General features: G+C 40.3%; 1 protein-coding gene across 2 annotated transcripts in view; it reads left to right on the top strand.

Moving 5' to 3' along the window:
- Positions 1 to 24869, top strand: part of SLC24A2 (solute carrier family 24 member 2) — a gene marked incomplete at both ends in the record, with an annotated part of 105739 nt that extends 80870 nt beyond the window's left edge. For both annotated transcript variants that reach the window (XM_082301162.1, XM_082301161.1), the window contains 5 exons: positions 2 to 87; positions 13568 to 13699; positions 21905 to 21994; positions 22425 to 22591; positions 24620 to 24869. In XM_082301162.1, the coding sequence (XP_082157288.1) occupies positions 2 to 87; positions 13568 to 13699; positions 21905 to 21994; positions 22425 to 22591; positions 24620 to 24869 (725 nt within the window). The remainder of the gene's footprint in view (position 1; positions 88 to 13567; positions 13700 to 21904; positions 21995 to 22424; positions 22592 to 24619) is intronic.
- Positions 24870 to 25972: the final 1103 nt, after the last annotated feature.

Below are 25972 nucleotides of genomic sequence, written 5' to 3'. Positions count from 1 at the left end.
GAGAAAGGTGCGAAAGTGGAAGTTGCAGTAACACCACCAAGTGATTCAGGACCAGTGCAGAATGGAATCGCCCATAATGTTGAAGAGGTTAGTGACTTTTTTTATTCTTCTTTTTATTCTCCTATTAGTAAATGTGTTGCATGTTTGATTGTGCTTTTCACTGAAAGTAAGCATCTTAATAGAAAGAAGCTGACAGTATGAACTGTCTGCATAATATTTAGATTTCATTTAGAACTGAATCCAGTGTACAGTTTGCCATCTATAAAAGCTCTTCCCTTCTACGCCTGCCCTTCAGTGTAAGGTAAGATGGGAGTCTGGAATCTGTTCTTTTAGGAAATGTATTTTTACTCTACAGATAAGATGTTTGCAGCCCTAAATATAGCTAATAGAAATTGCTTGTCACATTGCACAAAACCTGTTCTCTTAAGAGAACCTGTCATGACGTGCATCATGGAATAGTCAAAATTAATTATGAAAGAGGACCTGTACAAAAACAACTGCATCCTGCCTTCTGTTATCTTGCTTCATAAGATTTTTTTCCCACTGAGATGGTTCAGTGAAAACAATGAAGAAAAAGCAATCACATATCACAGCAGTGTCCACATGCTGTCAATTTACATTGTAATAAAACATTTCCTAGGCTTGTTCAGAAATCAGCACGGTCAAGGAGCTTTATTATTTGAGATAATGGTTTCAGTTTCAAGCAACTGCAGGGAAGGAAGGGAAAACTATTGCAAGAGTACATTACTCAGCAAAGCTTTCCTTTCATCTCCCTTTAGATGTTTTAAATTTGCAGTGATGCAGGCTTCGGAACTTTTATTTCAGCAAGTATTAGGAAATGCTGAACAATTACTCTCATGTATTAGATGTGGGATACAGTATTTATCCTTATTCAAATGGCACAATAGAGCAAAGCAGGGAGTTTTGTAACTGGTGGAGGAGTGAGTCTGCAGATTTAGCTCCATCAATCTGAGTGAAAAGATTTCAGGTATCTGCTGTCAAAATAAAAACTAGCAGTCTCCTAACTGTGTTTTGAAATGGCCCACGCTGGATTCCTCTCCAGTGGCCTTTCCAATTTTGTCTTCTTCCGTTGGTAACCTGGCAGCTCTCTTAGGCTGCTTGAGTATTGATATGCTGAAATGTATTTTGTAAGTTAAAAGTGCATAGTGGAATTTTTGAGAAGTTGTAATACAAATAGTCTACTCATCTATGGAAAAAATAAATAGGCTTCCGTAACATTTAGGACCCTTCACTCTCAGGATCTCTGGCAACTCTGTAGTGTGCCAGAGCCTTTCCTCAGTGTATTGCCTGGCTTTTTGTGCATAGCTTCCTTAAACACCTTCCCAAACTGTAGTATCGCTCTGAAGCTAACACTGGGCTTTTCAGTTTCCTTCTGCTCTGTGTATTGACTTTGTGGACACTAATAGGATTACTCTTAATTTATAGAAGACAACAAAATTTATAGGCTACAACAGAAGCCCACACACATCGTTTCTGTGACTCTTTTCACTGATGAATATTAGAATTTGAAGAAGGGGAATAGGTCATTGCCCTCCTCCTTCTATTTAGTTTTTCCAAACTTGACCTACAAATGCTCTTGAATTTTGATCTTTTTGTAATGAAGTGTTCTCCATTGTATACTGATACCATTTGCTTCTGTTTCTAAGTAGAATTCAATCAAGTAGCTTGAAAGTTTGATTATTTTTCCTTACTCTAATGCAGAAGGAAGTAGTGTCAGAATTTGGAAAGATAGTATAAAATTGCTTCTCTCCAGTTTTCGACTTGCATAGTCTAAAGATACAGTTTTGTGATCCGTAAGTGCTGTTTAGAAAAATCTCTTTAAAAAATTAACTATTAGTGCCTCCATATTGTGGTAGTGATAATTTAGAACTGAGAAAATTAGAAGCTATCAGTCTGGATGAACAAAGCTTCAAATATGCCTTTGGGGGAAAAAATGTTGTCCTAAAAACTGTGGGCTATGAAATGGATATACTCATATAGCAGGTCATCCTGGAACATGTTTGCAGTGATGATACAGAAGACCCACATAGGGATCTAATTCTTTCTCCCCCGTTGTCAATTTCTACTATGGTCTTCATGCCTTTCCCTCTTGCAAAACAAGCATAGTCACCTTTGTGGGTTTTTGTTTTACTTTTCACTGATGCTGATTATAGTGTCTGGTTCTAAATCCCTTGACACAAGCATTTTAGAATATCAGTCTCTGTATTTGAGTTAGAATTGTCTGAAAATAAGTACATTAAATATTCTATGTTCCTCTATGTACATAAATCCATTTTACTTATAAATCCCCTATTATTTTAAAGTTACAATGTTGAGAAAAAGACCCTTGTGAAAAGATGGTCTCAGGCTAAGACTGCAAGCAAAGGACAAAAAACCAGCTTTCATATTGTATTTTAATTTTCATATTTTGTAAAATAATTCTTTTTAAAAACATGATACTCCCAATTGCCATGATTTAGTTTTCCATATACCTCTCCTGGTTTCTTTAGGGGCTTTTTAGGAACATCTTTATATTTTCCTTCTTTTTCAAGAAAGAAGGAAAGGCTTACACAGAGCTGAAACACCACACAAGACAGATTCGAGGACACTGTCAAGTTAATGACTTCTGCAAGATGTCATGATTGGTGTATTTCACCTAATTTACTTTTTTGGTTTTTGTTTTTAATTTCTTTGTTTCTCTCTTCCAAACTCCACTGTCTTGCTTTTCCCTTTTGCCTAGGACCTTAACTCCATTTTTCTTACTCCACTGTCCTCCAGGGAAAGTCAGCTGTTCTCTTTGTAGCTCAAGCCCTTCTTCAACAAGAAAAACTCTTTCCTGATGCTGCTTGCAGAAATTCAAAAAGGCTGTCCAGAAAATGTACCCAGCAACCCAATCATTTGTGCCAGAGAGTAAGACTCCTATCACCCCACTTACCTATAAGCAGAAGCCGATATCCTACACTTTGATAAAATTGGGATCTTCAGCTAAGGACAGATGGCTGTGGTCTCCTTCCCGTTCCTTAGCCAGCACAGGAGGGAACAATACCTCCTCCCACCATACCATCTGTAAGACATTACTGCTTTATTTGAAGTCAGAAATTGCCTTCTTTTTTGCTGGATATTGCATCTTCCTTGGGGATTTTGTTCTACTTACAGCATTCTGTCTCTTAACCTTTAGCAGGTTGCCACAGAGGAGAAGACTGTTATATAAAACTTCATAGAGTGGTACCAAGCATGCGTAAGAAAATGAAACAAGACTAAAAGGACACTTACTATCTCATTAAATGTTTTGTAAAGTGCCCTTCAAGAGTGTGATCCTTCTGAGAAGTCCAGTTCCACCCCCTGCCACCTTCTTAACTAGCATTTGGTAGTTGTTTTAACCTGTGGCTTACCTGAAAATAGTTTCCAATCTGAAGATAATACCTTTTCCTCCGACCTACACCCACACGCACACATGCACACACATACTCATGTACACACGTACACATGCACACAGTTCTTCCTGTTTCCGTGGAAACCCCGCTGGAAAGTGTTTACATGCCAATCATGACTGAGATAACTTTTCCATGAAAGTATAAGGCAATTTTTATGCCACAGGAGAATGGTGCAAAGGCTTCATTGTTTGCATGGGATGTAATCCACTTACCTGAGCAGCAATCTGCTAAAGCATGTTTTGCCTTCCCCACTGAAGAGCAGCAGCACCCTGTGCTGCATTTCAGGACAGAGCCCTGATGGGGACGTATTTCCCCTGCCCTGGAGTAATGATTCCATTTGCATCAAATCAGCATGGTGTGAATGTGAGTAGCATTGCATTCTCTGTCTCAGGGTCGTAATATGGGCTATGTTAAACATTACTATTTCATAGAGAGAGAGGGTCGAGAAGATTAGAGCAACCTTCGTTGTAAGACCGTGATACATTCCAGCATCCCTGGTATTTGTTTGATTCATCATAAAAAAATTATTTTCCAGAGCCCAAATATTTTTTCAGTTGCCACACTTGGCCTAAAGTAAATGTCTGCATCTTGTTTGCTCTTCGCAACTTAAAGAGAAGGTGCTGCTATCAAAAGGGGTTGATTTTTATTTTCACAATGCTACTCAGTCACCTAGTCCACACTTTTTGCTGCGGTATACCAGTTTGACTTACTTGAAAATTAGGACTGTGAAAAACGGCACGAAGACAAAGGCTTATTCTTCAGAAGTATCTCCATGATACCATAGCTGCTATATCTCCTGGTGAGCTGACTGCAGTTTAGTGTGTTACATTCTGAGAATTTATTTTCAAATTCCCCGAAGAATGCTGACAACATAGCATAAAAAACTAGCATGTAAGCTCTGGGAGCTGTGATTTTACTTATTTGTGCAAGTGCCCAAGAGGACACAAGCAGCAATAGCAGAATCTGGACTAAACACCTGCCTGACCTTACTCCTTCCCACAGGGTCCACTCAAAAGGTAGCTCTTTTCAGTGAGTTGAAAGTGCAGCAAGGATTAGCACAAATTAACTGTCCTAGGAAGAGTATCTGCATATACAGAATGCATTCTGAAAGCTCAGGGATTTAGTATTACTGACTGCTTGACTTTTACTCAAGATTTTGTGAGGAAAGATGTTGCTTTCTATCTTTAGTCACCCCATAGAAATTGCATACTCTTGTACTAGCTTACTATCTCACCTTGTTTTGCCTTTTTTTTTTTAATGAGATCTAAGAGAAGACAAATGAGTGATTTAGCTTACAGAGAAGAAACAGAAGGCAGAGACTTGAGGCTGTTCTTAGTAGGGCTCCAATTGCCTATACTCTCTGCCTTTCTAGTGAAAGAGATTAGTGTGAGATGTGCCCTCTAAAGAAAAAAATAAACCTCAGTTTTTAAAATCACTATATACCTCTGGGACAGAGAACACTTGAGATCATGATCACATAAGTTAGTTTTTCGTGACTTACTCATTGTGAAAAGTTAGGTTGTACACAGCTCATTTCCAAAATAAAACCCTCACAAACAAACAAAAACCCACCCTGAAACAAAAAAAGACCTGAGCAGTCTTTTTAAGCAAGGAAAGAAATTACCTCTTTAAAAGTGGTGCAATATCTGTACTGCAGCATAAGCAAATTGAACTGCATATAATTCCTGTCTTCAGTTTCCTTTCTTCTGGAGCCCTCATGCTAATTCTTTATTGATTAAGTATCAGCAGCCAAAATGCACAAGAAATGTACAAGCATGAGAATTCATCTCATAGCTCTTCATCTTAGGTGGACTAACAGATTAATCCTCAGAATATGATATTTATAGTTCATACGTTATAGCTATTATACAGTACAGATTAGTTGGTAAACAGTGGCAGCTTCAGTATTTCTGAAGTGCTCAGAAGTTTGAGGTGGTTCTTTGTACTTGTTTTCCATTTTCTCCTAATGTGAGGAAGAAAAGTATTAAATTCTGTTCAGTGTTGTGCCAAAAAAAGCAACTGTTTTTCCTAATATAATATGAGTGTAAGCCTCTATAGAGACAGTGATTTTGTGATGTTTGCCAGAAGGAGTGACTGCCTTGTGACTTTGGCAGATGGAGTTTGCTATAAGCTGTTGTTTATAAACAATATAATTGTGGATGAAATGTCACTGTATATTTGTATTGTTTATACAATGTAAAATACACCATAATTTCCTCTGTTTGGAAAAATTTTACTGAGAAAATTGGATAGATTTAGATTAGATACTAGGAAGAAATTGTTAGGGTGGTGAGATACTGGAACAGGTTACCCAGAGTGTTCAAGGCCAGGCTGGGTGGGGCTTTGAGCAACATGCTCTAGTGGAAGGTGTCCCTGCCCATGTCAGGGAGTTGGAACTTGATGATCTTTAAGGTCCCTTCCAATCCAAACCATCCCATGTTTCTAAAACAATCCTGAGCAAACCAGTAAGCGCTTTCTTACCTGGGATTACAGATAAATATTTGATAGATGTTCTTGCATAAAGAACTGTGAAATATGGAGCATCCATAATTTTTGTACCACTTTAATTGTTTGTAATGATTTAAATAAAAGAATAGTTGAAGTAGCAAGAACAGAGTTTAGAATGTATGTAGATGGGTTTAAAAGAATATTTATTACAGATGTATGAAAGAGAACACCAAGCGAAATAACACTTCTAATCTCATTTCTTAAGATGCATTTTCCTAATAGAGGATTAATTTCCTAATCATCAATAATAATAATAATAACAATAACAATAAAATACATGCTAGGGTACCACAATTATCCCATCTAGGCATTAGTATACATTTGATATTCAGCACTGCAGATGTCTCTGTAAGGAAAAGACAGTCTCAAATCTCAGCAAGAAAAAATGAGGATCCAGTGCATAAAAAGTAAAAGGAATTATGACAGCTGGTAAGAATTTCACAGAAACACAGTAATGACTATTATATGTGAAGATCTAATGCAGCTACATCTAAATCTTTCATGACTGGTTAGGGGATGAGGGGCACAAGTATGTCATTCTGTATTCTTCCAGTAGTAGGACATGATGAGGGAAGAAACAGGAAAACTCAGAAGGTCAATAACTGGCTCCAAGAGTGGTGTCACCAGCAGAGTTTTTGGGATTTTTATCATGGATTGGCTTAAACAAGACTGGACCTGCTGATGACAGGCAGGGTACACCTCAAAGGGGCAAAAGGATCAGAGTTAGCAGGGCTCATTGAAAGAGCCTTAAACTAGATTTGAAAGAGGAAAGGGATGAAACCAGGCATGCTAGAGATAAGCCTAGGAGTGGCACATCAATGTCTGAGGAACAGTGTGCTAGTGAGGCCCTTCAGTCTATGCCATGGTGTGCTGAGTACACCAGAGCACATTTGAAATGTCCCTGTACTAATTCACACAGCACCTTCACCATCTCAGTGGAGGCAGTGGATCAAGATCCATATACAGCTGCAAAGAGCTAAGCATCATCAATCCATCAGAAACAACAGAAGCACCTGAGAACAGACACATAGTAATTAAGGCTCCTCCCCCCCCAGAAATGTGACAGGACTGATAGCCCAACTAAAGTGCATCTACACCAATGCACGCAGTGTGCGCAACAAACAAGAGGAGCTGGAAGCCATTGAGCAGATGGAAAACTATGATGTAATTCCAGTAACATAAACATAGTGGGATTACTTACACAACCGGAGTGATGCAATAGATGGCTATAAACTCTTCAGAAGGGATAGGCAAGGAAGGAGAGGTGGTGTGGTAGCGCTGTATGTTACGGAGTGTTTGACTTTCTAGAGCTTGATGATGGTGATAAAAGGGTTGAGTACTTACGGGTAAGACCAGGATCGATATCCTGGTGGGAGTCTAATATAGACCATCCAATTAGTTCAAAGAGGAAGACAAAAATATACCATAAGCAGCTGGAGGAAGTTTTACTAGTGCTGGACCTTTTTCTTCTGGAACACTTCAGTGTACCAGATACCTGCTGGAAATACAACAGAGCAGAAAGGGAACAGTCCAGGAGGTTTCTGAACTGTGTGAAACATGCCTTGATACTTTTGACACAGTGGGTGAGGGAACCAGCCAGGAAAGGTGCCCAGCTGGACCTGCTGCTTGTGAACAGAGGATTAGTGGGAGATGTGGTGGTCAGAGGCCATCTTGGGCACAGAGACAACGAAAGCAGAGCTTTCTATTCTCAGAGCTGTAAGGAGGGTGGTCAGCAGAACTGCCAGAACTGGTGCCTGGGACCTCCAGGGGGCAGACTTTGGCCTGTTTACAGGACTGGTGAATAGAGTTCCTTGGAGGTGGTCCCAAGGGGACAAAGAAGTGCAAGAAGGCTGAACATTCTTCAAGAAACAAATCTTAGAGGTGCAGGAGAAGGCTGTCCCCATGTGCTGAAAGAAGAGCTGTCTGGGAAGAAGACTGGCCTGGCTGAACAGAGCTTTGGCTGAACTCAGGAGGAAAAGGAGAGTTTATGACCTTTGGAAGAAGGGACAGGCAGCTCAGGAGGACTACAGGGATATTGTGAGGTTATGCAGGGTGAAAATTTGATGGGCCAAAGTCCATCTAGAATTTAATTTGGCTTCTGCAGTTAAAAACAATGAAAAGTGTTTCTAGAAATGAAAGGTGTTCTAGAAAGACATGAGCAACAGAAGGAGGGCTAAGGACAATCTCCATCCTTTCTTGGATACAGTGGGAAATGTTGTGACAAGGAATAAGGAAGAACCTGAGGTATGGAATGCCTTTCTTGCCTCATTCTTTAACATCAAGATTGGCTGTCATCAGGGTCAGTCAGACCCCTGGGCTGGAAGACAGGGATTGAGAGCAGAACGAAGCCCCCATAATCCAAGGGGAAATGGTCATTGACTTGCTACTCAAGGGTACTGAAGGTGCTGATGGAAGTGCTCACAAGCCACTTTGCATCATTTACCCACAATCCTGGCTAACTGGGGATGTCCCAGTTGACTGGAGTTGGCAAATGTGATGCTCAGGTATGGGAAGGGTGGGAAGGAGGATCCAGAGAGCCACAGGGCCTGTCAGTCTGACCTCGGTGCCAGGGATGGTCATGAAGCAGATCACCCTGAGTGCCATCACACAGCATGTGCAGGACATCAAGGGGATTGGTCCCCATCAGCCAAGGTTTGTCAAAGGCAGGTCCTGCTTGACCAACCTGATCTCCTCCTATGACAAATTGACTCACTTAGTAAATGAGGGAAAGGCTGTGGATGTTGTCTACCTGTACCTCAGTAAAGCATTTAACACCATTTCCCACATAATTCCTATGGAGATACTGGCTTTCCATGGTGTGGATGGGTAGACCAGGTGTGGATGGTTCACTGGGTAAAAAACTGAGTGGATGGCCGGGCCCAGAGAGTGGTGGTGAATGGAGGTAAATCCAGCTGTCAGTCTCTGGTGATGTTCTCTAGGGCTTTGTACTGGGGCCAATCCTGCTTAATGTCTTTATTGGTAATTTGCATGAGGGGATCAAGTACACTCTCCTCAGTCAGTTTTCAGATGTCACAAAGTTGGGTTGGAGTGTTGATCTTCTGGAAGGTAGGAAGGCTCTTCGGAGTGGTCTGGACAGGCTGGATCCATAGTCTGAGACCAGTGCTGTGAGGTTCAGTAAAGCCAAATGCTGGGGCCTGCCCTTGCGTCACAACAACCCCATGCAACAGTGCTGCAAAGCTGGGGAAGAGTGGTTGAAAAGCTTCATGGTGGGAAAGGACCTGGGGGTCATTTAGTCTAGATGACCTCCAGAGGTCCCTTCCAACCCCAACTATTCTATGATTCTGTGATTCTGTGCTGGCCAACAGCAGCTAAACACGAGCCAGCTGTGCCCAGGTGGCCAAGAGATCCAGTGACATCCTGGCTCGTATTAGCAATAGTGTGGCCAGCAGGACCAGGACAGTGACTGTACCCCGTACCCCTGGCACTGGTGAGGCCACATCTCAAATCTTGTGCTCCCCTTTGGGGCCCAAGAAAGACACTACAAGAAAGACACTGAATTGCTGGAGCGTGTCCAAAAAAGGACAGTGGAGCTGGTGATGGGTCTGGAGCACAAATCCTGTGGGAAACAGCTGAGGGAGGTGGGTTTTTCAGCCTGGAGAAAAGGAAGCTCAGGGGAGACCTTATTGCTCTCTACAACTGCCTGAAAGGAGGGTGTAGCCAGGTAGGGGTCAGCCTCTTGTCCCAAGTAGCAAGTGACAGGACAAGAGGAAATGGCCTCAAGTTGTGTCAGAGAAGGTTTAGATCAGATATTACAAAAATTCCTTCACGGAAAGGGTTATCAAGCCTCGGATCAGTTATCAAGCAGGAAAGTGGTTGTGTGACCATCCATGGAAGTATTTAGAATATGTGTAGGTATGGTGCTTGCAGACATGGTTTAGTGATGGAGTGTTAGGTTTTTGGTTGGACTTGATGATCTAAAGTCTTTTCCAGCCTAAATATTGCTATGATTTTATGAATTTATGGAAGATGAAAAAATATGCCATATTTGAATACTTAGTCTCTGAATGCTCATGTCTGACCATTGTAAGGTACTGGGGTAAACTGGCCTTTATTCTGACTTAATACAGCAGTTTTCCTCTAACAGATTATCATCAGAGTACATCACATCAGGTAATGCAGCTTTCCCATATGTCCAGTCCAGTGTTGTTAATTAGCTACAGAGTCATAGCAGGGAATGAGTTTTGGAGTGTAGATGTGTAGGTAGTAGCACTTAAGCTGCCCTAAAGAAATGGAGATCTTTGCACAGTGCTGGCAGGCATGTCATAAAGTGAGCAGACTATTCTTCACTTCTGTTGGAGCATGTAGGGGTCAAGGCAGATACCGTAAGATATCTAAAATGGTACCATCATATGTGTTTAGGCAGTTGAATTCCTGGGTGTGTATCATGTTATAATTACATTTTCTTCTTTGCGTTGCAGAATATAATCATACTGAACATTGCAAGTACAGAGTTTTCATCATACAGACCAAAATAAATCAAAACTAGAGTTTCAGGATTAGTTTCTACAAACTGTGATAGTGCATATTCAGTATGTACATTCCTGGAGCCACAGACAGTGCAATCTCTCCATGAATCTGTGCTGAGTCATTTTCTGTCACTGCTGCTTAGTCCACAGTGTGACACTCACATTTGTGTGGTTTTAGAGCTGCCGTGATTATTTCCCATTCATTTCTTCAACTTCAGTGGATAATTTAGTATTGCTTTGAAATTTGTGGAAGCTAGATCTACAAATACTTTGAACTTCATTATTCCCACTGATTTTTGGAAAGTCAGCATTGAAAATCAGATGCCAAATCCAGTTTGCAAAATATGAAATGAATATCTAATCTGTGACATCTGTAATGTACCCTGGAGTTAAACTAGCAAGAAGTGTTTTGCCTGCACTGTGAGCTTGTGTTTGGCCTTATATTTTGGCCTCATTGGTGTCTTGGGGAAAGGGATGATATAGGACAACTGGAAGGTGAAAAGATCTCACACAGATAGATCAAGGTTTCTCGGGAGACATCTGGCAATCTCCAAAAGCAATTCTTTGTGGTTCTTTGCTACAGCCACTCATGTTGCCTCTGTGCTCATGCACACCCAGAGGTGTTTGACACAGACATGAAAATAGAACAAGGCCCAGTGTTAAACTACAGTGTGTTCTGGAACAGTATTGCATGAACCAACATAGGCATTACTGTCTAGATATTTTTAAGACTCATGTGCAAACTCAGACTAATGTAAAGTTTTTTTGTGATTAAATGTAGTTGTTAATCATGGCTAATCTCTAAAGATGGCAATTCAGGAAATACCATGCCACTCAGTGCTGTTTATGCAGCAGTCACTTACAAAGCTTTATTCCAGCTGAGTTGGCTGATTGAATTACACAGAGGCCATTCAGAAAGAGTTACCTAGGCAACCCTTCAACTGGTCCTTTTGTGCTCAGATTTAATCTCAGTCATCATATTTCAAAGCTGAGCCTCCATCTCAGGTTGATTTTCCCACCCCAACAGCATCTACCGGAATGAAAAAGGAATGGATTTGGCTTTGGGAAGTAGCCTCACAAACTTCTCCAGCACAGTTTCCCTAAAGTCAGGCTTCAATAGATTTGCAGCAATGAAGCATAGTATGTTCAACTTCAGTGAAGAGCTGAAAGCTACAGCCAAAAGCTAGCCTCTTAAGCTGCTCAGGAGCCTCTGAAGTATTGTGTTGAGTGCTACAAACTGTGCCAAAATATTTCTTAAATTTTTTTAATGATTATAACCAGTGACCTGTTCACTTTACTGTTGTCTTACAGTCTTGCAACTTGGGAGTTTCACAAAGTATATAGGTTAATAAAATATTGTCCTCTGTTGGCATCAACGCATAACTCAAAAGTAGCTGCAACTTGTCAATGTGTCAAGAGGTAAATAGGAATTTGCTTCCAGTCCATCGGTGTCAGGTGATACCTTTATACTGAAAGATCCCAAGCTAAGAGCTGAGCTTGCTTCTGTAGGTACTGATCAGTTCAGGTAGTTGGACAATTCAGGAGTACACAACAGTGGAATAATCAAGACCAGTTCTTCAAAATTAGCAGTAGGTAGAAAATGTTATTAACAGTATAATCATATAGTGACATTTCATCAATAACACTTTTGCTTAGAAAAAAACAACTGGTGTGGTCATTTAAATGATTGCTTCATATAGCATTGTCATAAGGTTTATGTAAGCAGTCTTAATACAGGGCAATAACTGAAAAGAAACCTATTATAAATCTATAGGGGGAATAACATGCATATTGTGGAGATGTCTCAATCATTATCTTTTTTTCAAAAATAAAACCCAAGAACACTACGTGAAGAAGTCATCATTATCACTTGTTCTCAAACAGTTTTCACCAGCTGCTCTTTTTCAGACCTTTTTAGCTTTCAGTGAGCTCTCTAGAAATCTTTCCAGCTTTAACAGGGTTTGCATTACACACATCTGTGTGAAAGTATTGTTCAGGCCATTTTTTCAGTTGACTGGTTCTGCAATTTATGTGCAGTTCTGGAGATATCACCTACCTATGTTAACAGTTTTAAAGTTATTTTGATACATGCATGCAAAAGGCTGAGTCATGCCTGCTATACTTGCTCCATTTTGTTAGCAGAAGCAGTCTAAGGAAAGAGAAGTGTGTGGCAGCCAAATGTTTTCTGTCATGGGAGAGGGTTCCTATACACCTACTCTATAATAGGGATGACAGGTGGGCAGCTTACACATAAATGGAGACTATAGACCAATGAGAAAATCAGCGGAACAAATTGGAGAGGACTGGCTTTAGTTTTAGGACCAAGTTGTTAAGAACACTGCTGTGTTGTGACTGGTCTAAACACAAGAGTCTTTGGGGAGAGACAAAGAGAAGCCCTTTCGTCATGTGGACAGCCCAACAGCAGTGTTACGGCCCAGAGAGGCTGGGCCATATCCATCCTTGTTGGTTTCACAGCTTGAGTGGGCAGAGCCCTGAGCAGCCCAGTCTGACACCAGCATCTTAGCACTAGTCTGACCCATAGGAGCTTAGCATCCCCACAGATGCCTGAATTGCCATATGTCCCTGCGAAGAAGACAATACATACACATATATACGCATATATATTTAATAGTAACTTTTTTATTTCCTCGCAAAAGCTTAAGAAATAAGATATACATATACATCTATATGCATGCATAAAGATGCACTTCTGTGTGTGTGTGGGTGTGCGCACATGTGCACAGGCACATATACACACACGTTCTCTCTCTCTTGTCTGTGTGGCCAGGCTTGATGCAGCCCAGACAGGTCTTAACCCCTGACTAGACTAGCCCACAACCGCAGGGGGAGCCACGGGAACACTTGTCAGAGACACCCTGTGCATCCCAAGGGACCAGCCACGTTGTCAACAAATGGACATCCTCAGGAAGCCTGTGCTGTAGGGATACCTCACAGTCCGGCCAAAGTCTTTTTTGGTGTGTCCTAGCTAATGTTGTTAGGTAGGTGGGCTGTTAATGCAATGTTTTTAGGCGCCATAGTTCTCACTGAAACACAACACCTTCCTTGAATTCCTTTTGAAAGAATCCCTAACTTTATTCATCCACTGTGATAATCTGTTCACTGGAGCTTTTCTTACAGAATGAAGAGGATGAGGAGGAACAGCCTCTCAGCCTGGCCTGGCCTGAAACCCGACGCAAGCAGGCCACCTATCTTTTAGTGTTACCCATTGTTTTTCCACTGTGGGCTACCCTGCCAGATGTCAGAAAACCTGTAAGTAACTGTTGTTGTATGTCAGTGTGTTCTGAACAAAAGGGTGGCTCTCTAGTTAAATGCCAAAAAAGAATAGCAGCAGATTCATGTAAAAACAGAGCTATTGGGTTTTTTTAATGGTTTCTTCTTTGAAGAAGAGGTCGCAACATCAGTATTCAAATCTGCAAATGGCAAATGGGTGTTTATGAGTAACTGGTTGGTAATAGCTCTATACAGGTTGTATTTGATTTGATTTGTATATTGAATCTGTATTCACTAATACTTTATGACAGAAAGTGAAAGGTCTGAAAACTTCTTTGGGGCCTTCACATTTGTATTTCTGAATCTCTACTGAATGTCTCATGAGTGCTGAGTAAGTCTGTCTGTCTGCAGTGCCCTAAAGGGTATGACTGGAAGGATTTTAGACTGTCTAGATTCTCCCTGCAGTTCAAACATAATGATATGCATTTCTTTTAAATTTATGTTCTATTAGACCTTTCTGTTCTACCCATAATCTCGTAATTTTCATACTAGGATGAGATCTGTAAGTCCCTTCATGTATAAATACTTGCCAGTTTTGTCCCAAACACAGCCTGAAGTAATGTAAGACTGGTGAGTTACCAAGGCTTACCACTTTCATACTCACATATACAAATAGACCTGACTGGGAAGGCTCATGGAAAGTAGAATAGAGAGAGTCAAGAGCTGAAAAAAAAATTTTAGTAGTGTTTTAGTCTCTTTTCCTTTCTGGATGAAAAATGGGTTTAAAACTACTGCAAAGAGGCATGCACAGCATGTAAGTTTATAAATCAGCACCCTGAATTCTGTTTTCCTCCTCACACACAGAGAAAAACCTTCCCATCCCACACGCTGCAAAACTGCAATTCAGTGCAAGAAAGAAGCTAAAATAAGATCTCTGATTTGGTTTTGGATAAAGGTTTCCAAAGGCTATAAAGTGACGTTTTCCCTTCCCGTGTTTAAGCTTTCTTTTTCTTAAAGATTTCAGAAAACTCTGGTAATCACTTTTGTTTCATAACACACAGAGCATACTTCATGAATTTCAAGGTTGTTTATTTCTGAATTTATGCCTTCCTTTCATCATTCAAAACCATCCTTATAATTTTTTTCATAACTTGATCTAAAATGAGAGAGAAATATGTATGGGCATTATTTTGAATTTTTAAAATCTGCAGTTAGTATAAGTAGACCTGTAGCTTTATCCAATATTCTGTACTGTACAAATGCGAACAGTTTTGTAAATTATAGTTTTGGAGAGTGAATTGAAAAGTTGCCTGCAACTGTGTGATGCATGTGATTATTAACACTAGTACCATTCACAACAGAACTCCATGCTGACATCCGGCATCTAAAATACCCTGCACAAAAGATAAACACGGTTGTATGTGCCAGATAGGCAAGTGAACAACAGGGTTTTAAAACTTCGTTCACTGAAAGGAGTAGTTTTTTATACAGAAAAAAACCAATGTCGTTTGTAATTACATGTAGATTAACAGAAGAGGTAATGGGCTGTATTGATGTGACAAGCTGCTTACTTTGACCATTACTGTCAAAGAATTAACCAGATGGTTGCATAAACTATCTAACATATTAAATATGCTTCATTAATGTATCTTCAAAATATTCTCACTTATTTCTGTGTGCCATCCCCGCTAATCCCTTCCTAACAAAAATGAAGCCTGATATCACAGCTCAGCATGTGCATCAGAAAACAATTTTCAATGAAATCTCTGAGGTAAAAGTTAAAGCAAACCCAAAACAATACTTAACTAGATTTTTTAGGTAGGCCGCTATCAGGGACTTGATTTTCAAGTGTGGTAATTTTAGTCAGAAACCCAAATTCTGCATCAGAATTCTCAAACTAGCATGTGCATATATAAAATGAATGCTTGTGTGCTATATACTGATTTGAAAGACCATATGGAGCCTTTGGTATCCTCTGTGGGTGTCCACTTTTCAATAAGTTCTTCTTTTCATCTAGAGTCTTTTTTCTAAAGTATATTTTATCTCCACGCAAAGGAGATGGTTTGCCTGCAGTTATTTGTACTATTCCAAGATATATTTAGCTCCATGAAGCCCAGAAGCTCTAGAAAAATTATTTCGTAGACAAGGTCTCTGGTACTAAAGTTAGCAAAATCCTGCTGCCTTATTATGCTCTGCTGCACACATATACAGATTTTTATATACTTAGAGTAGATTATGCATTAGTTCAGCTATCTGTCAGCTGATTGACTGGCTGAGATGTTTTAATGTGTTTAGTGCCTTAATAACACCTGCTCACATTAAGCCAGTATATATTAAAATCCTTACTATAACGTGATAATGTTGTTGGCATATTCCAGAGGTAGGTGTGCCCTTGAGTTTTTGCTCAGGTGTTTTGAACAATAATGGGTATTTTTCCTGTACTAATGGCTTATTTCCCCAGTGGCTCTGTAAAGGTCACATACGTAACTGCCCACCTCCAGCAGTAACAGATAATGAAAGATTGAAAGAAAAGTTACGTGACCAAGGTGCCCTGGTAGGTCAGGAACAGATGTTGAACACCTCTTTTGTTACAACCTTACTCCACTGTCCATCCCCTTACATTACAGGCCAGAAAAATGGCTCTTAGGCCTCTGCCTTCACTGGACCGATATTGGGGGAGTTCTTCCTTTTATCTCTGCAAATTCCCATTACAAATGAAGAGCTACAACTTCCATGAACTCTTGTTGCCATTCAGAGATGTACTGTTACCAAGGGGACAAGGACAACATGTTCCTGTACAGATCCAGTTAGAGGAGCAGGTTCTGAGTAATCAGAGTTAAGCACTGTTAAGTGTGAAAGAAAGATCAAACTTTGCAATGCAGATACATTTATGAACGAGACAAACATATGAATCATTCAGGTTAAAGATGTTGGTAATAATACTGGCTAAAATTGAAAGTTACCTTCCAAATTATTCACCACACACTACGTTTCAGGATCAAGCTCTTAGAAGAAAAGCCTTCATACCTGGATTGTTTTTGCTGCTTATAGTCCTGTTTTTCAGACACTGGCATGAAATAAATATATAGAAATATACCAAGAAAAACAGCCTTAAGGTTTCTGATAGGCAGGAACCAGTACCAAACCATCTAATCTACGGTGGAACTACAAAATCCTTTTGCTTTTGTTAAAAGAAGATAACATATGAACTGAAGGAGCCATGGCTTCTCTCATTTGTGTGTTACTAGGACCACAGAAGAGCCAAGTGGTAATAAACTAGGCACTCTGTCTTCATGAGGCAACCACCACAACAACTACCAAAAAAAGATGGGGAGAAGTATTCCTGTCTCCTGTCTCTGACTAATTCTTCTAGGAAAATGTTTAGAATTGGCAGCTCTCTGTTTTTCAAAGAGCTGGGGAGTAGAAACGACATAAATCTCAAAAGAATGCTGTCACTAGTTACAAAACAAGCATGATTATTATTATACTCTGGAATAAAATCCAGCATACAAAAAAAAATCAGCATTCTTGTTATGGCTTTTTAAATTTTTCATCTATATGCAAATTATGTAGCAGCATCTATGGAGTCCATTTTTTATTTCATCACCTGTAAAACGTACAAGCTTTAAATTTTGCCCTTTCTGAATTTAAATGTTCCCCATTTTAAAATAGGTGATTTAAGTGTTAAGCCTATTAAAGTATCTTAGACTGCTGCTTATCAGTTAATTTTAGTGGGAGAGGATTAGCTAAGACAGGCGAGGAGTACACATGCTGCAAAGTTACTGACTCGTAATTCTTAGCCATCCAAATTGCATGGGTGTCTGACTCAGATAGGCAGTGTCTCCTTGTTTTGCAAGAACCATTTGGTGTATATAAGCTCACCATCAGAGAGCTGTTACTGGCCAGCACTGCTCTGGTTGTATTAGTTTTGCTTCAGCCAGTGTATGCTTAAATCTTGAGTATTGTGCAGTGATCATTCAAACAGCATTGCTGCAAGGTGCTCTGTGCAGATTTTGTGATCAGGTGCAACAAGTTTATCACTTCATCGTCTCATTAACCATGTGTCTTGCCAAAAAATCCCAGCTTTTACAAGGAAGATGAAAAATGTTGAAAGTTGGAAAAGTTGACTACTAAGAATGGTGGAAAAAAAGTGCTAGCTGCTTAGTTTTAGAAGAGGAAATTGCTGTTTAGATTCATTTATTTCCACCAGTCTTAATTCTGCTCCCACTGGTGTCAGATCACTATAACAGCCATCTATATGTTTCTTTCAAATTGTGTTCCTTTTCAGATTAAGGTCTTCTCTCACCCAATGTATATAAAATTTTGATTTTAAACTTAAAAGTCCATCTGAGTAGGTTTAAATATCATAAGCTCATTATCATATTTTCTGCTTTGATAGAAATTTAGAACTCTGTTTTGAAGAAGTAAATCTGAAATGAGTTGAGGAGCAATTAAGAAATAGATCAACCAAAGTACCCTGAGTACTTCTAAAAACTATGCATATGACACTAATGGAATTTATATGAAAAGGATGTTTCCAGGTGGCATTGTTTATTTTAAGGGTAATCCATTTAAAACACCTACTGGACTGCTTCTTTTACTCCAACAGAAGTTCGGTTATCCATATTATGAGGGAGTTTAGAATCATAAATTCATAGAATGGTTTGGGTTGGAAGGAACCTTGGAGATCATCTAGTTCCAAATCCCATGAGATGGGCAGGGGCGCCATCTACTAGGCCAGGTTGCTTAGAGGCCCATCCAACCTGGCCTTGAACACTTCCCGGAATGGGGCATCCACAACTCCTGTGGGCAACCTGTTCCAGTGTCTCACCACCCTCATACTAAAGACTTCTTCCTAATACCAATCTAAACCTACTCTCTTTCAGTCCTCTTGTCCTGTCAGTGCATGCTCTTGTAAACAGTCTCTCTCCATCTTTCTTGTAGGCTCCTTTCGAGTACTGAAAGGCTACAATTAGGTCACCCCAAAGCCTTCTCCGGGCTGAGCAATCCCAATTCTCTCAGCCTTTCCTCACAGAAGAGGTGTTCCATCCCTCTAGTAGTGTTGTTAAATCTGTACCATTTTTAATGTGTATTCCTGTGTATATTCAGTTGTGAAATGGTATAGGTCATGTTAATCAATGTCAGTACATGCTCAGTTTTCAGCCGGACATTTGGCATTATGCAAAGTGCACGCAGGGAGTGAAAAGTGCTCCATTAGCACAGCCTGCAGCTGCACCTGCTGCTGGAGCAGATATGGACCTTCTGTTTGTCCCATGCTGTAGATGTGTGTGCACAATTGCCATTGCTGACTTTACCCTTTTTACATCAGTTAATGTCCTGAACTCACTGCAGTTACATCAGCAGAAAATCTACAGTCTCATTGAGCTACAGACTAGCCTCATTGTTTTCAGGTACAGCTGGCAAAAAACAGTGACATTCCTGCTTGACCAGCTCTAATGGCCAGCCCAATACACTGATCATCTCTTGATCTACAGCCACCCTGTGGTTTCATGCTCATCAGTTCCTAAATGAGAAACTGTTCCATATAAATGCCTGTTGAGTTTGTTACATAAGAAAAGCTGTCTGTGCAGCTCTGTAAACTCCCTAAAAAAGAAGTGTTTATTATGGCTTGAAGAACTTAATCAGAACAAATGGTATTTTCTCTCCAAAAGTCACATTCAGGGAAAGCCCTGCAATCCTGTCTACTCCCACATCATCTAGAAATGATCCACAGTCTTGTGAGCCTCCTGGTGCAGCCGGGGCATGACCTCCAATGAAAGGGGGCACAAAAACTCTGGAGTGGAAGTGGATTTAGTGAGGACTGAACAAGAGGAAGTAGTGCAGGGCTGAGCTGCAGCTGAAACAGGCATTCAGACTGGTATAACTTATTTCCACAGGCAGTTCTACTGGTTATTCATGAAAATTTGTAGGACTCTGCTAGTCACATGTCAGAAATCATCTGGGTAAGATCTGCGTTCAGAAGGTCAATGATCATAAAGAAAGACTGGTAGAATTCATTCATAGGAAAAGTTTAATTTTAAATACTGATTTAGGTAGTGTTTGCCTGGTGCAGTACTGCAGTTTTGTTTCCTTCCTTTAGTAGTTAACTTGACCTCTTTTTTTACATAGATTCAGTTAGTCAGTAGGAAATATGGAAAATGCAAAAGACTGGAAAGAACAGAAACCAAAATAAATCATTAATCTGCACAGAACCCATTCATTGGCTGCAAGAACACTATCTGTTAAAAATCTGACACTAGTAAGGGAGACTGTGAAAATGAAAATTAAGTTACTTCGGTATTATATACAGTTTTTAATTCATTGAAGGCCCTGACAGTATGTTTTGCATGTTTTTATAACAAATTTCTCTACAAAATGAAGCATGAAAAATATGTGCTTAACATATCTTCTATTGAGAAAGTGAGTAGTTTTCACAAGACTAAATGCCTGTGGTGTTTTAAACTTAGTTCGATGGACAAGTTGCTAAACAAATGAAAAAACTGGTACTGCCTCTGCAATTTACATGTTTAAAGGAAGAGCAAGCACGGGAAGTTCTTTCTGTTCCTGTTTCCCCCCCACTTGGGGTGGCGAAGGTTGGGGGCCCCTGGGTCCCATCCCGAAGCAGACCCGAGGCCTCCCCCCAGCACGGTGACGCGGGGCCGAGCCGCCAGGGAAAGCCATCCCGGCTCCACAGGCAGCCGTGGCCAGCAACAGTGTTGAGCAACAGCGCAGCCGGAACCTTGAGGCATGGCTTCTGGGCCCGGCAGGCCCCTTCCACGCAACCAGTGTGGCTCACGTCGAACCAAGTAAAAACATCATGCAGGTGGCAATGAGAGACATGCTGAATTTTCCCCAGTGCGGAGGCCGGACAAGAGACAAGATCAACTTCTTAGCCACAACTTAACAGGGACCAGATTTCTTCCAGGTCAGAGAGAAAGGAAAAGTGAGATCATGTGAGACGAACCCAACATGGAGGCACCAGGGTCAGTAAAGGAAGGGAAGGAGAGCAGGCGCTCGCAGTGCCGGAGCTGAAAATTCCCCTTGCAAGCTGTGGTGAAGACTAATACAGCAATTTGTTTTCCCTATAATTCATAAGATGAGGTACATGTGGGGATGTAGAAATCCACGTGTAGTTCATGAAAAATACTCATGCCAGAATATATAGATGCGGTAAAAGACTTCTAGAGATTAAAGAAGAGAGCCTTTACTTTCAGGCTGGAATAGCTCATCCTTAAAAGACTAAACCCCATGTTATTTATGACCCATGATAGCAGTGGGGAAAGATGGCAAGATTCGTGGGAGGGATATTTTTTTCCACTGCAGCAGATTCCGGGCGGACTGTTGTTTGCAAAAGTTGGAACCACGCTAGAGAAGTTCGCAGAGAACTGTCTCCTGTGGGAAGGATCCCATGGCACAGCAGAAGAAACTCCTTTCCTTAAACATAAAGAAAGACTCTAAGAAATGAAACACTGATCAAGCCCCACATTTGTTTCCATTGTGTGGGTTGGTGGAAAGAGGGTGGTACTGGAAGAGAAAGGTGTTCTGGGAGTTTGCTTTAATTTCTTATTATTTTGTTAGTAATAAATCTTCTTCATACTATAACTGTTTAAGTGTGGACCTGTTTTGCCTTGAAGTTTTTCCATTTTCCTCAATAATCCTCATTTCACCTTGTTTTATTCATGGTGTTTGGCACCTAACCAGCGTCAAACCACAACAATGCCGTAATATATTTTAGGTGTGCATGTTTTTAGCTCTGCCATACGGCAATCTTTGTTATACTGACTGTGAAATTTGTTGCAAAAACTTACTAATGTAGGAAGGAAAGATATAGGCACCTGTTGAAGCAGTTTGAAAACATTCATTCTGAATAAGCATGAAATTATTGATAAATTTAGAAGTCAAACCACTAGTGAGTTAAACCCGTATGCAAACTGCATCATAAAAAATTATGATAAAAATGACAACCCAAAATTTGCCATTCATCGTACAAATTCTTAAGAGGTCTTATTTTATGACTGAAGCAATTGGAAGAATGAGGCATAGGTAAGTATATACCAATGTCAGGGCATCCATTTCTTACCTTTCTTGACATGTATTTTGATCATCTGATGATGATCAGAACAGTTGCTCAGAACAGGCCATCAGAAAAAATGAGAAGCCACTCTCATATTGAGAAGCAATTAAGAGTATGGCATGTCACCCTTCAATACAGGTTTTCACAGTTTCTCCTTGTTTCTGTTTCAGACATCAAGAAAATTTTTTCCTATCACGTTTTTTGGCTCTATCAGCTGGATTGCATTCTTTTCCTACTTGATGGTCTGGTGGGCACACCAGGTAAGGAGGTGATACTGGTACAAAATAAAAGCCCTGCATTATGTTTTGCACTGTAAAAGATCGTTTAGAATCAGAGTCCATCTAGCTCATGCTGGGTGCTACTTTATTTTGGCAGCTGTAGCCATGGATGAAGTAAATCAATACTCACTAAATGGAAAATAGTTCAGAGTGGTGGTTGACCTGACCACAGGACTTAATCATTCTTAAAACATCACAACCATCAGCAACTGCCTGTCAATACCTTATGCTTCTATTTGACTGTCTTACCTCTCTCCTGATACATCAGGAAGTCTGTGGAAACTAGTATTTATCAGATCTCACCTGGTACTCTCCAAGCTAGTGGCAAGTCCAGGGCAGCTGAAAACATTTCTTCACTACAGGACACTTCTTTCTGGTTTTGTTTACCTTTCATTTACCTCAACCCTTCCAGGTTGGAGAGACCATTGGTATTACTGAAGAAATCATGGGACTGACTATTCTAGCTGCTGGCACATCCATTCCTGACCTTATTACCAGTGTTATTGTAGCACGCAAAGGTCTGGGGGACATGGCCGTATCCAGTTCCGTTGGAAGCAACATATTTGACATCACAGTGGGGTAAGTTCTACACCAAAAAAATAGTGTCTATTTTAAACAAGTCTTTTGTTCTTAGCACATTGGTGTGGTATTGCCCACAAGCAGCAATCTTTAAAAAGGAGAGTAATGCAAATATGCAGCAGATGTTACTGTGGCAAGTGCTGTGAAGTTTATACATACCTGCATGAAGAAATGGTGTAAATTTGTTGCCTAATTCCTGCTTTTATATATTACAGAAAGGCCTAGGCAAGTGAATTGCACTTTAAAATTGTGCAAGAGCATTGTTCCGAAAAGGAATTTCAAAGCTTTTTATGCTTTTATGAGGTTGCTGTTTGCTTTCTGCTACCACTCATTATGCTTATACTAGAGCTTTCTTTATAAATGATGATCAGGAACAATTCATTGAAGTATTCAACATTTGCTGTAATAACAACAGAAAGTCATTGTCTTGTGTAACTCATTTAGGCTGCTGTTGACATGTGATTAATTTTTTTTTCTATACCTGGCAAATCCCAAATTACAAACCAATTCTCTGTTAACAAAAAGGACCCTTTCGATAGCTCTGACAATGTGAATCTACATGAGATTGTGCAGAAGTTTACTATTTACACTTCACTGCTTCATGGCAGCTCTAGGGTAATGATTTGTGGCATGATGTTGTAATTCAAATCCTTTTTTGATCTTTTGAGGTCAAGGTAGATCAGGTTCAGAAACAGTGTAATCTATGCCTCAGCATTTCAAAAATGTGCAGGAAACACACAGATAAATTCTTTGTTCCCACATTCCCATCTTCAACACAGGGTGGAGATACTGAGAATCATGTATATACTTTCAATTTCTCCATCTTTGGTTGATTCTTGCTGTCACACACAAACAGAAGAACATGTCTAGTCATAGTCACAGTGCCAAACAGCCTGGTTGTAGAGGAGATCCTGGTTTTCACAGCTGAAAAATACCAGCAACTGCACAAAGGTGTAAAAAGGCTACAGAAGTTAGAATGGATAGTAAATACCTTCTTATCTGTTAGCTAATGCCAGTACCTTTAGATATGGTAGGAAAACTTGGCCACTTTTCTGTTAATTCAGAAGCATGAAGTCTTTGAAATACCTATATGCAACAAACCTGTAAAATATATGAAAACCACATCCTCCAACTTGGAATACAGAGGGTGCATTACAAAATTCTTTCTCTTTGCAGTGCTTTCTTACTTTTTAAAAAATGTTTAGTGTTCCTGCCAGTGGAAATGGTTTTGTCCTGCACCAGTCTGCTATGTTTACAGCAGAAATGGCACAGCTGAGCTGTAGACTGGTGTAGTAGTACAGCAGCTGTAATAAATTATTCTCTCCTGAACTGCTTATTGAAAGTTTTAATGTTGTGAGCTTCTGACAACTCACTTCATGCTTTCTAAGCCTGCTAAGCTCCAATCAGTGTCTTAAATATTTATTTCAGCTTGACAACTTGCAGAGGGATATTGTCTCCTTCTGTGGCATGAGAAATGAGAAATGCAATGACAGCAAACACAGAAATATAAATTAAACTGAAGTTCAGTTGAAGTTCACAGTTTTAACAGAGGCTTATACAGTAAGTGGGGACAAAGATATTTAAGGGCCAAATTTTGCAGGCAGTGCCTTGCAGAGTGCTGGTTCTTCATGGCAAGGACATGTTTTTATGCAACCTACCCTCCTGTCAGGCAGGCTCTTGTAAAGAGTGCAAATAGCTTCTTCTGCAGATGGTGTGAAATCTAGAAACAAATGAAAGGGATTTTCCTCTTCACAGACAGAATGCCAGGTGATTTGCCAGCCAAGGGAAATATAATTCCCCAGTATAATTGGTGGAAGAGTGGGGGGCAAAAATCCCATGTATTCTCCCCAAGAACCATGAGAAAGCTTACAATTTATATTTATGCAAATATTAGAAGAGTTGAAACTCTTCCTGCCTCACTTTATGCAGGAAGCCTTTGGCTGTGTTTTGAATTGTCTCCAGAAAACTCCTAGTGCTCCCTTCTGGACTTCCACAATGTTTTAAATTAATTTTTCTGTTTCTTAACAGCCTTCCTCTTCCATGGCTCCTGTATGCTGTGGTTAACAGCTTCACCCCAGTGACAGTCAGCAGCAATGGCCTGTTCTGTGCAATTGTCCTCCTCTTCATCATGCTGCTCTTTGTCATCCTATCCATTGCTTCCTGCAAGTGGAGGATGAATAAAATCCTGGGTTTCCTCATGTTTGGGCTTTATTTTGTGTTCCTGATTGTCAGTGTCCTCCTGGAGGACAAAGTGATCCAGTGTCCTGTCTCCATCTAGTGGAAAGTGCTGTTTCTTGACAAAAGAAAAAGAAAAATCGAAACAAAACCTATATTAAAGAAAAGATAAATATGTCAAAACGAAACAGAAAAAAAACCAAAACACAATGGAAAGCTTCAGTGGGAATAACCCATGGATCTGTAAATTTCCTCTTCCTCAATTTTAAAAGAGTGAAAGAAAGAAAAGGATACAAAAGGTCCATCTCAGAGCTGAAGAACGACTGCTGTGGACAGTGCAGTTACGCATGAAGGGCTGAGTCCAGGTGCACCGAGGGTTTCTTTGCTGCAGAACATCCTCGCTGCTCAGTAATGGACACACTACGTACGCATGGCAACAGCGAAAGTTACTGCTTCTCCTCTGCCTACGGTACACACCCGCAGACTTCTCATTCTCTGTAGTAGTATACACAGACACACAGTGTGCTCAGTTCTTAAAGCTCTCCTCTTCTAAGGGGAATGCTGATACTAACTTTGTGGAGGCACCACCCCCCACACACCCTGGTCCAGGATTTTTCCAATAGCCTGCTGAAACTCCTGAGTGGAAAGCATACATGAAGCAATGAGTCACAAACAGGGAAGAGCTTGTACGTCTCTTCGTGTAAGTGGATTTGTATGATATGATTTCAGCAAAGCCAGGGAATTCATCAGTGTTTTGATCATCTGCATCACAGGTCTGTAAAGGCAATCAGCAGGATGTTAACGGTGGTTTTTTACATCTTGCAAAACCCTTCAGGTTCCAGAAACTCTGTCTCTGGCACTGAAGGAGCCATGATGCCTGACCGTTTTGTAACTGGCGCAGATTTTCATTGCATTCTCATGCAAAGACCAGAATGGGGATAATCTTTCTTCTCTAATAGCAACGCAGCATGCAGTGACATCATACAGCTATGTGAACACACTATTTTTTCTAAAGCAGCAATATCAACAGTACCAACGGCTTTCAGATGCTGTTATGATTATGAGTTTGCCTTTTCATGCCAGAATAAAAAGGCTAATTTGCTTATGCATAGTATTTCATACAGAATATAGAAGTAGTTATAAAGTGGCAGCCTAATTGCTAAGTGAATATATATTTTACAGGCTTTCACTATTACTTGGAGTGTA

This window comes from Coloeus monedula, assembly GCF_965178545.1.
Source record: "Coloeus monedula genome assembly, chromosome: Z".
In the NCBI taxonomy this organism is placed as follows: Eukaryota; Metazoa; Chordata; class Aves; order Passeriformes; family Corvidae; genus Coloeus; species Coloeus monedula.
The sequence above is the reverse complement of the archived record's forward strand: the minus strand, read 5'-3'. Positions and strand labels throughout refer to the sequence as shown.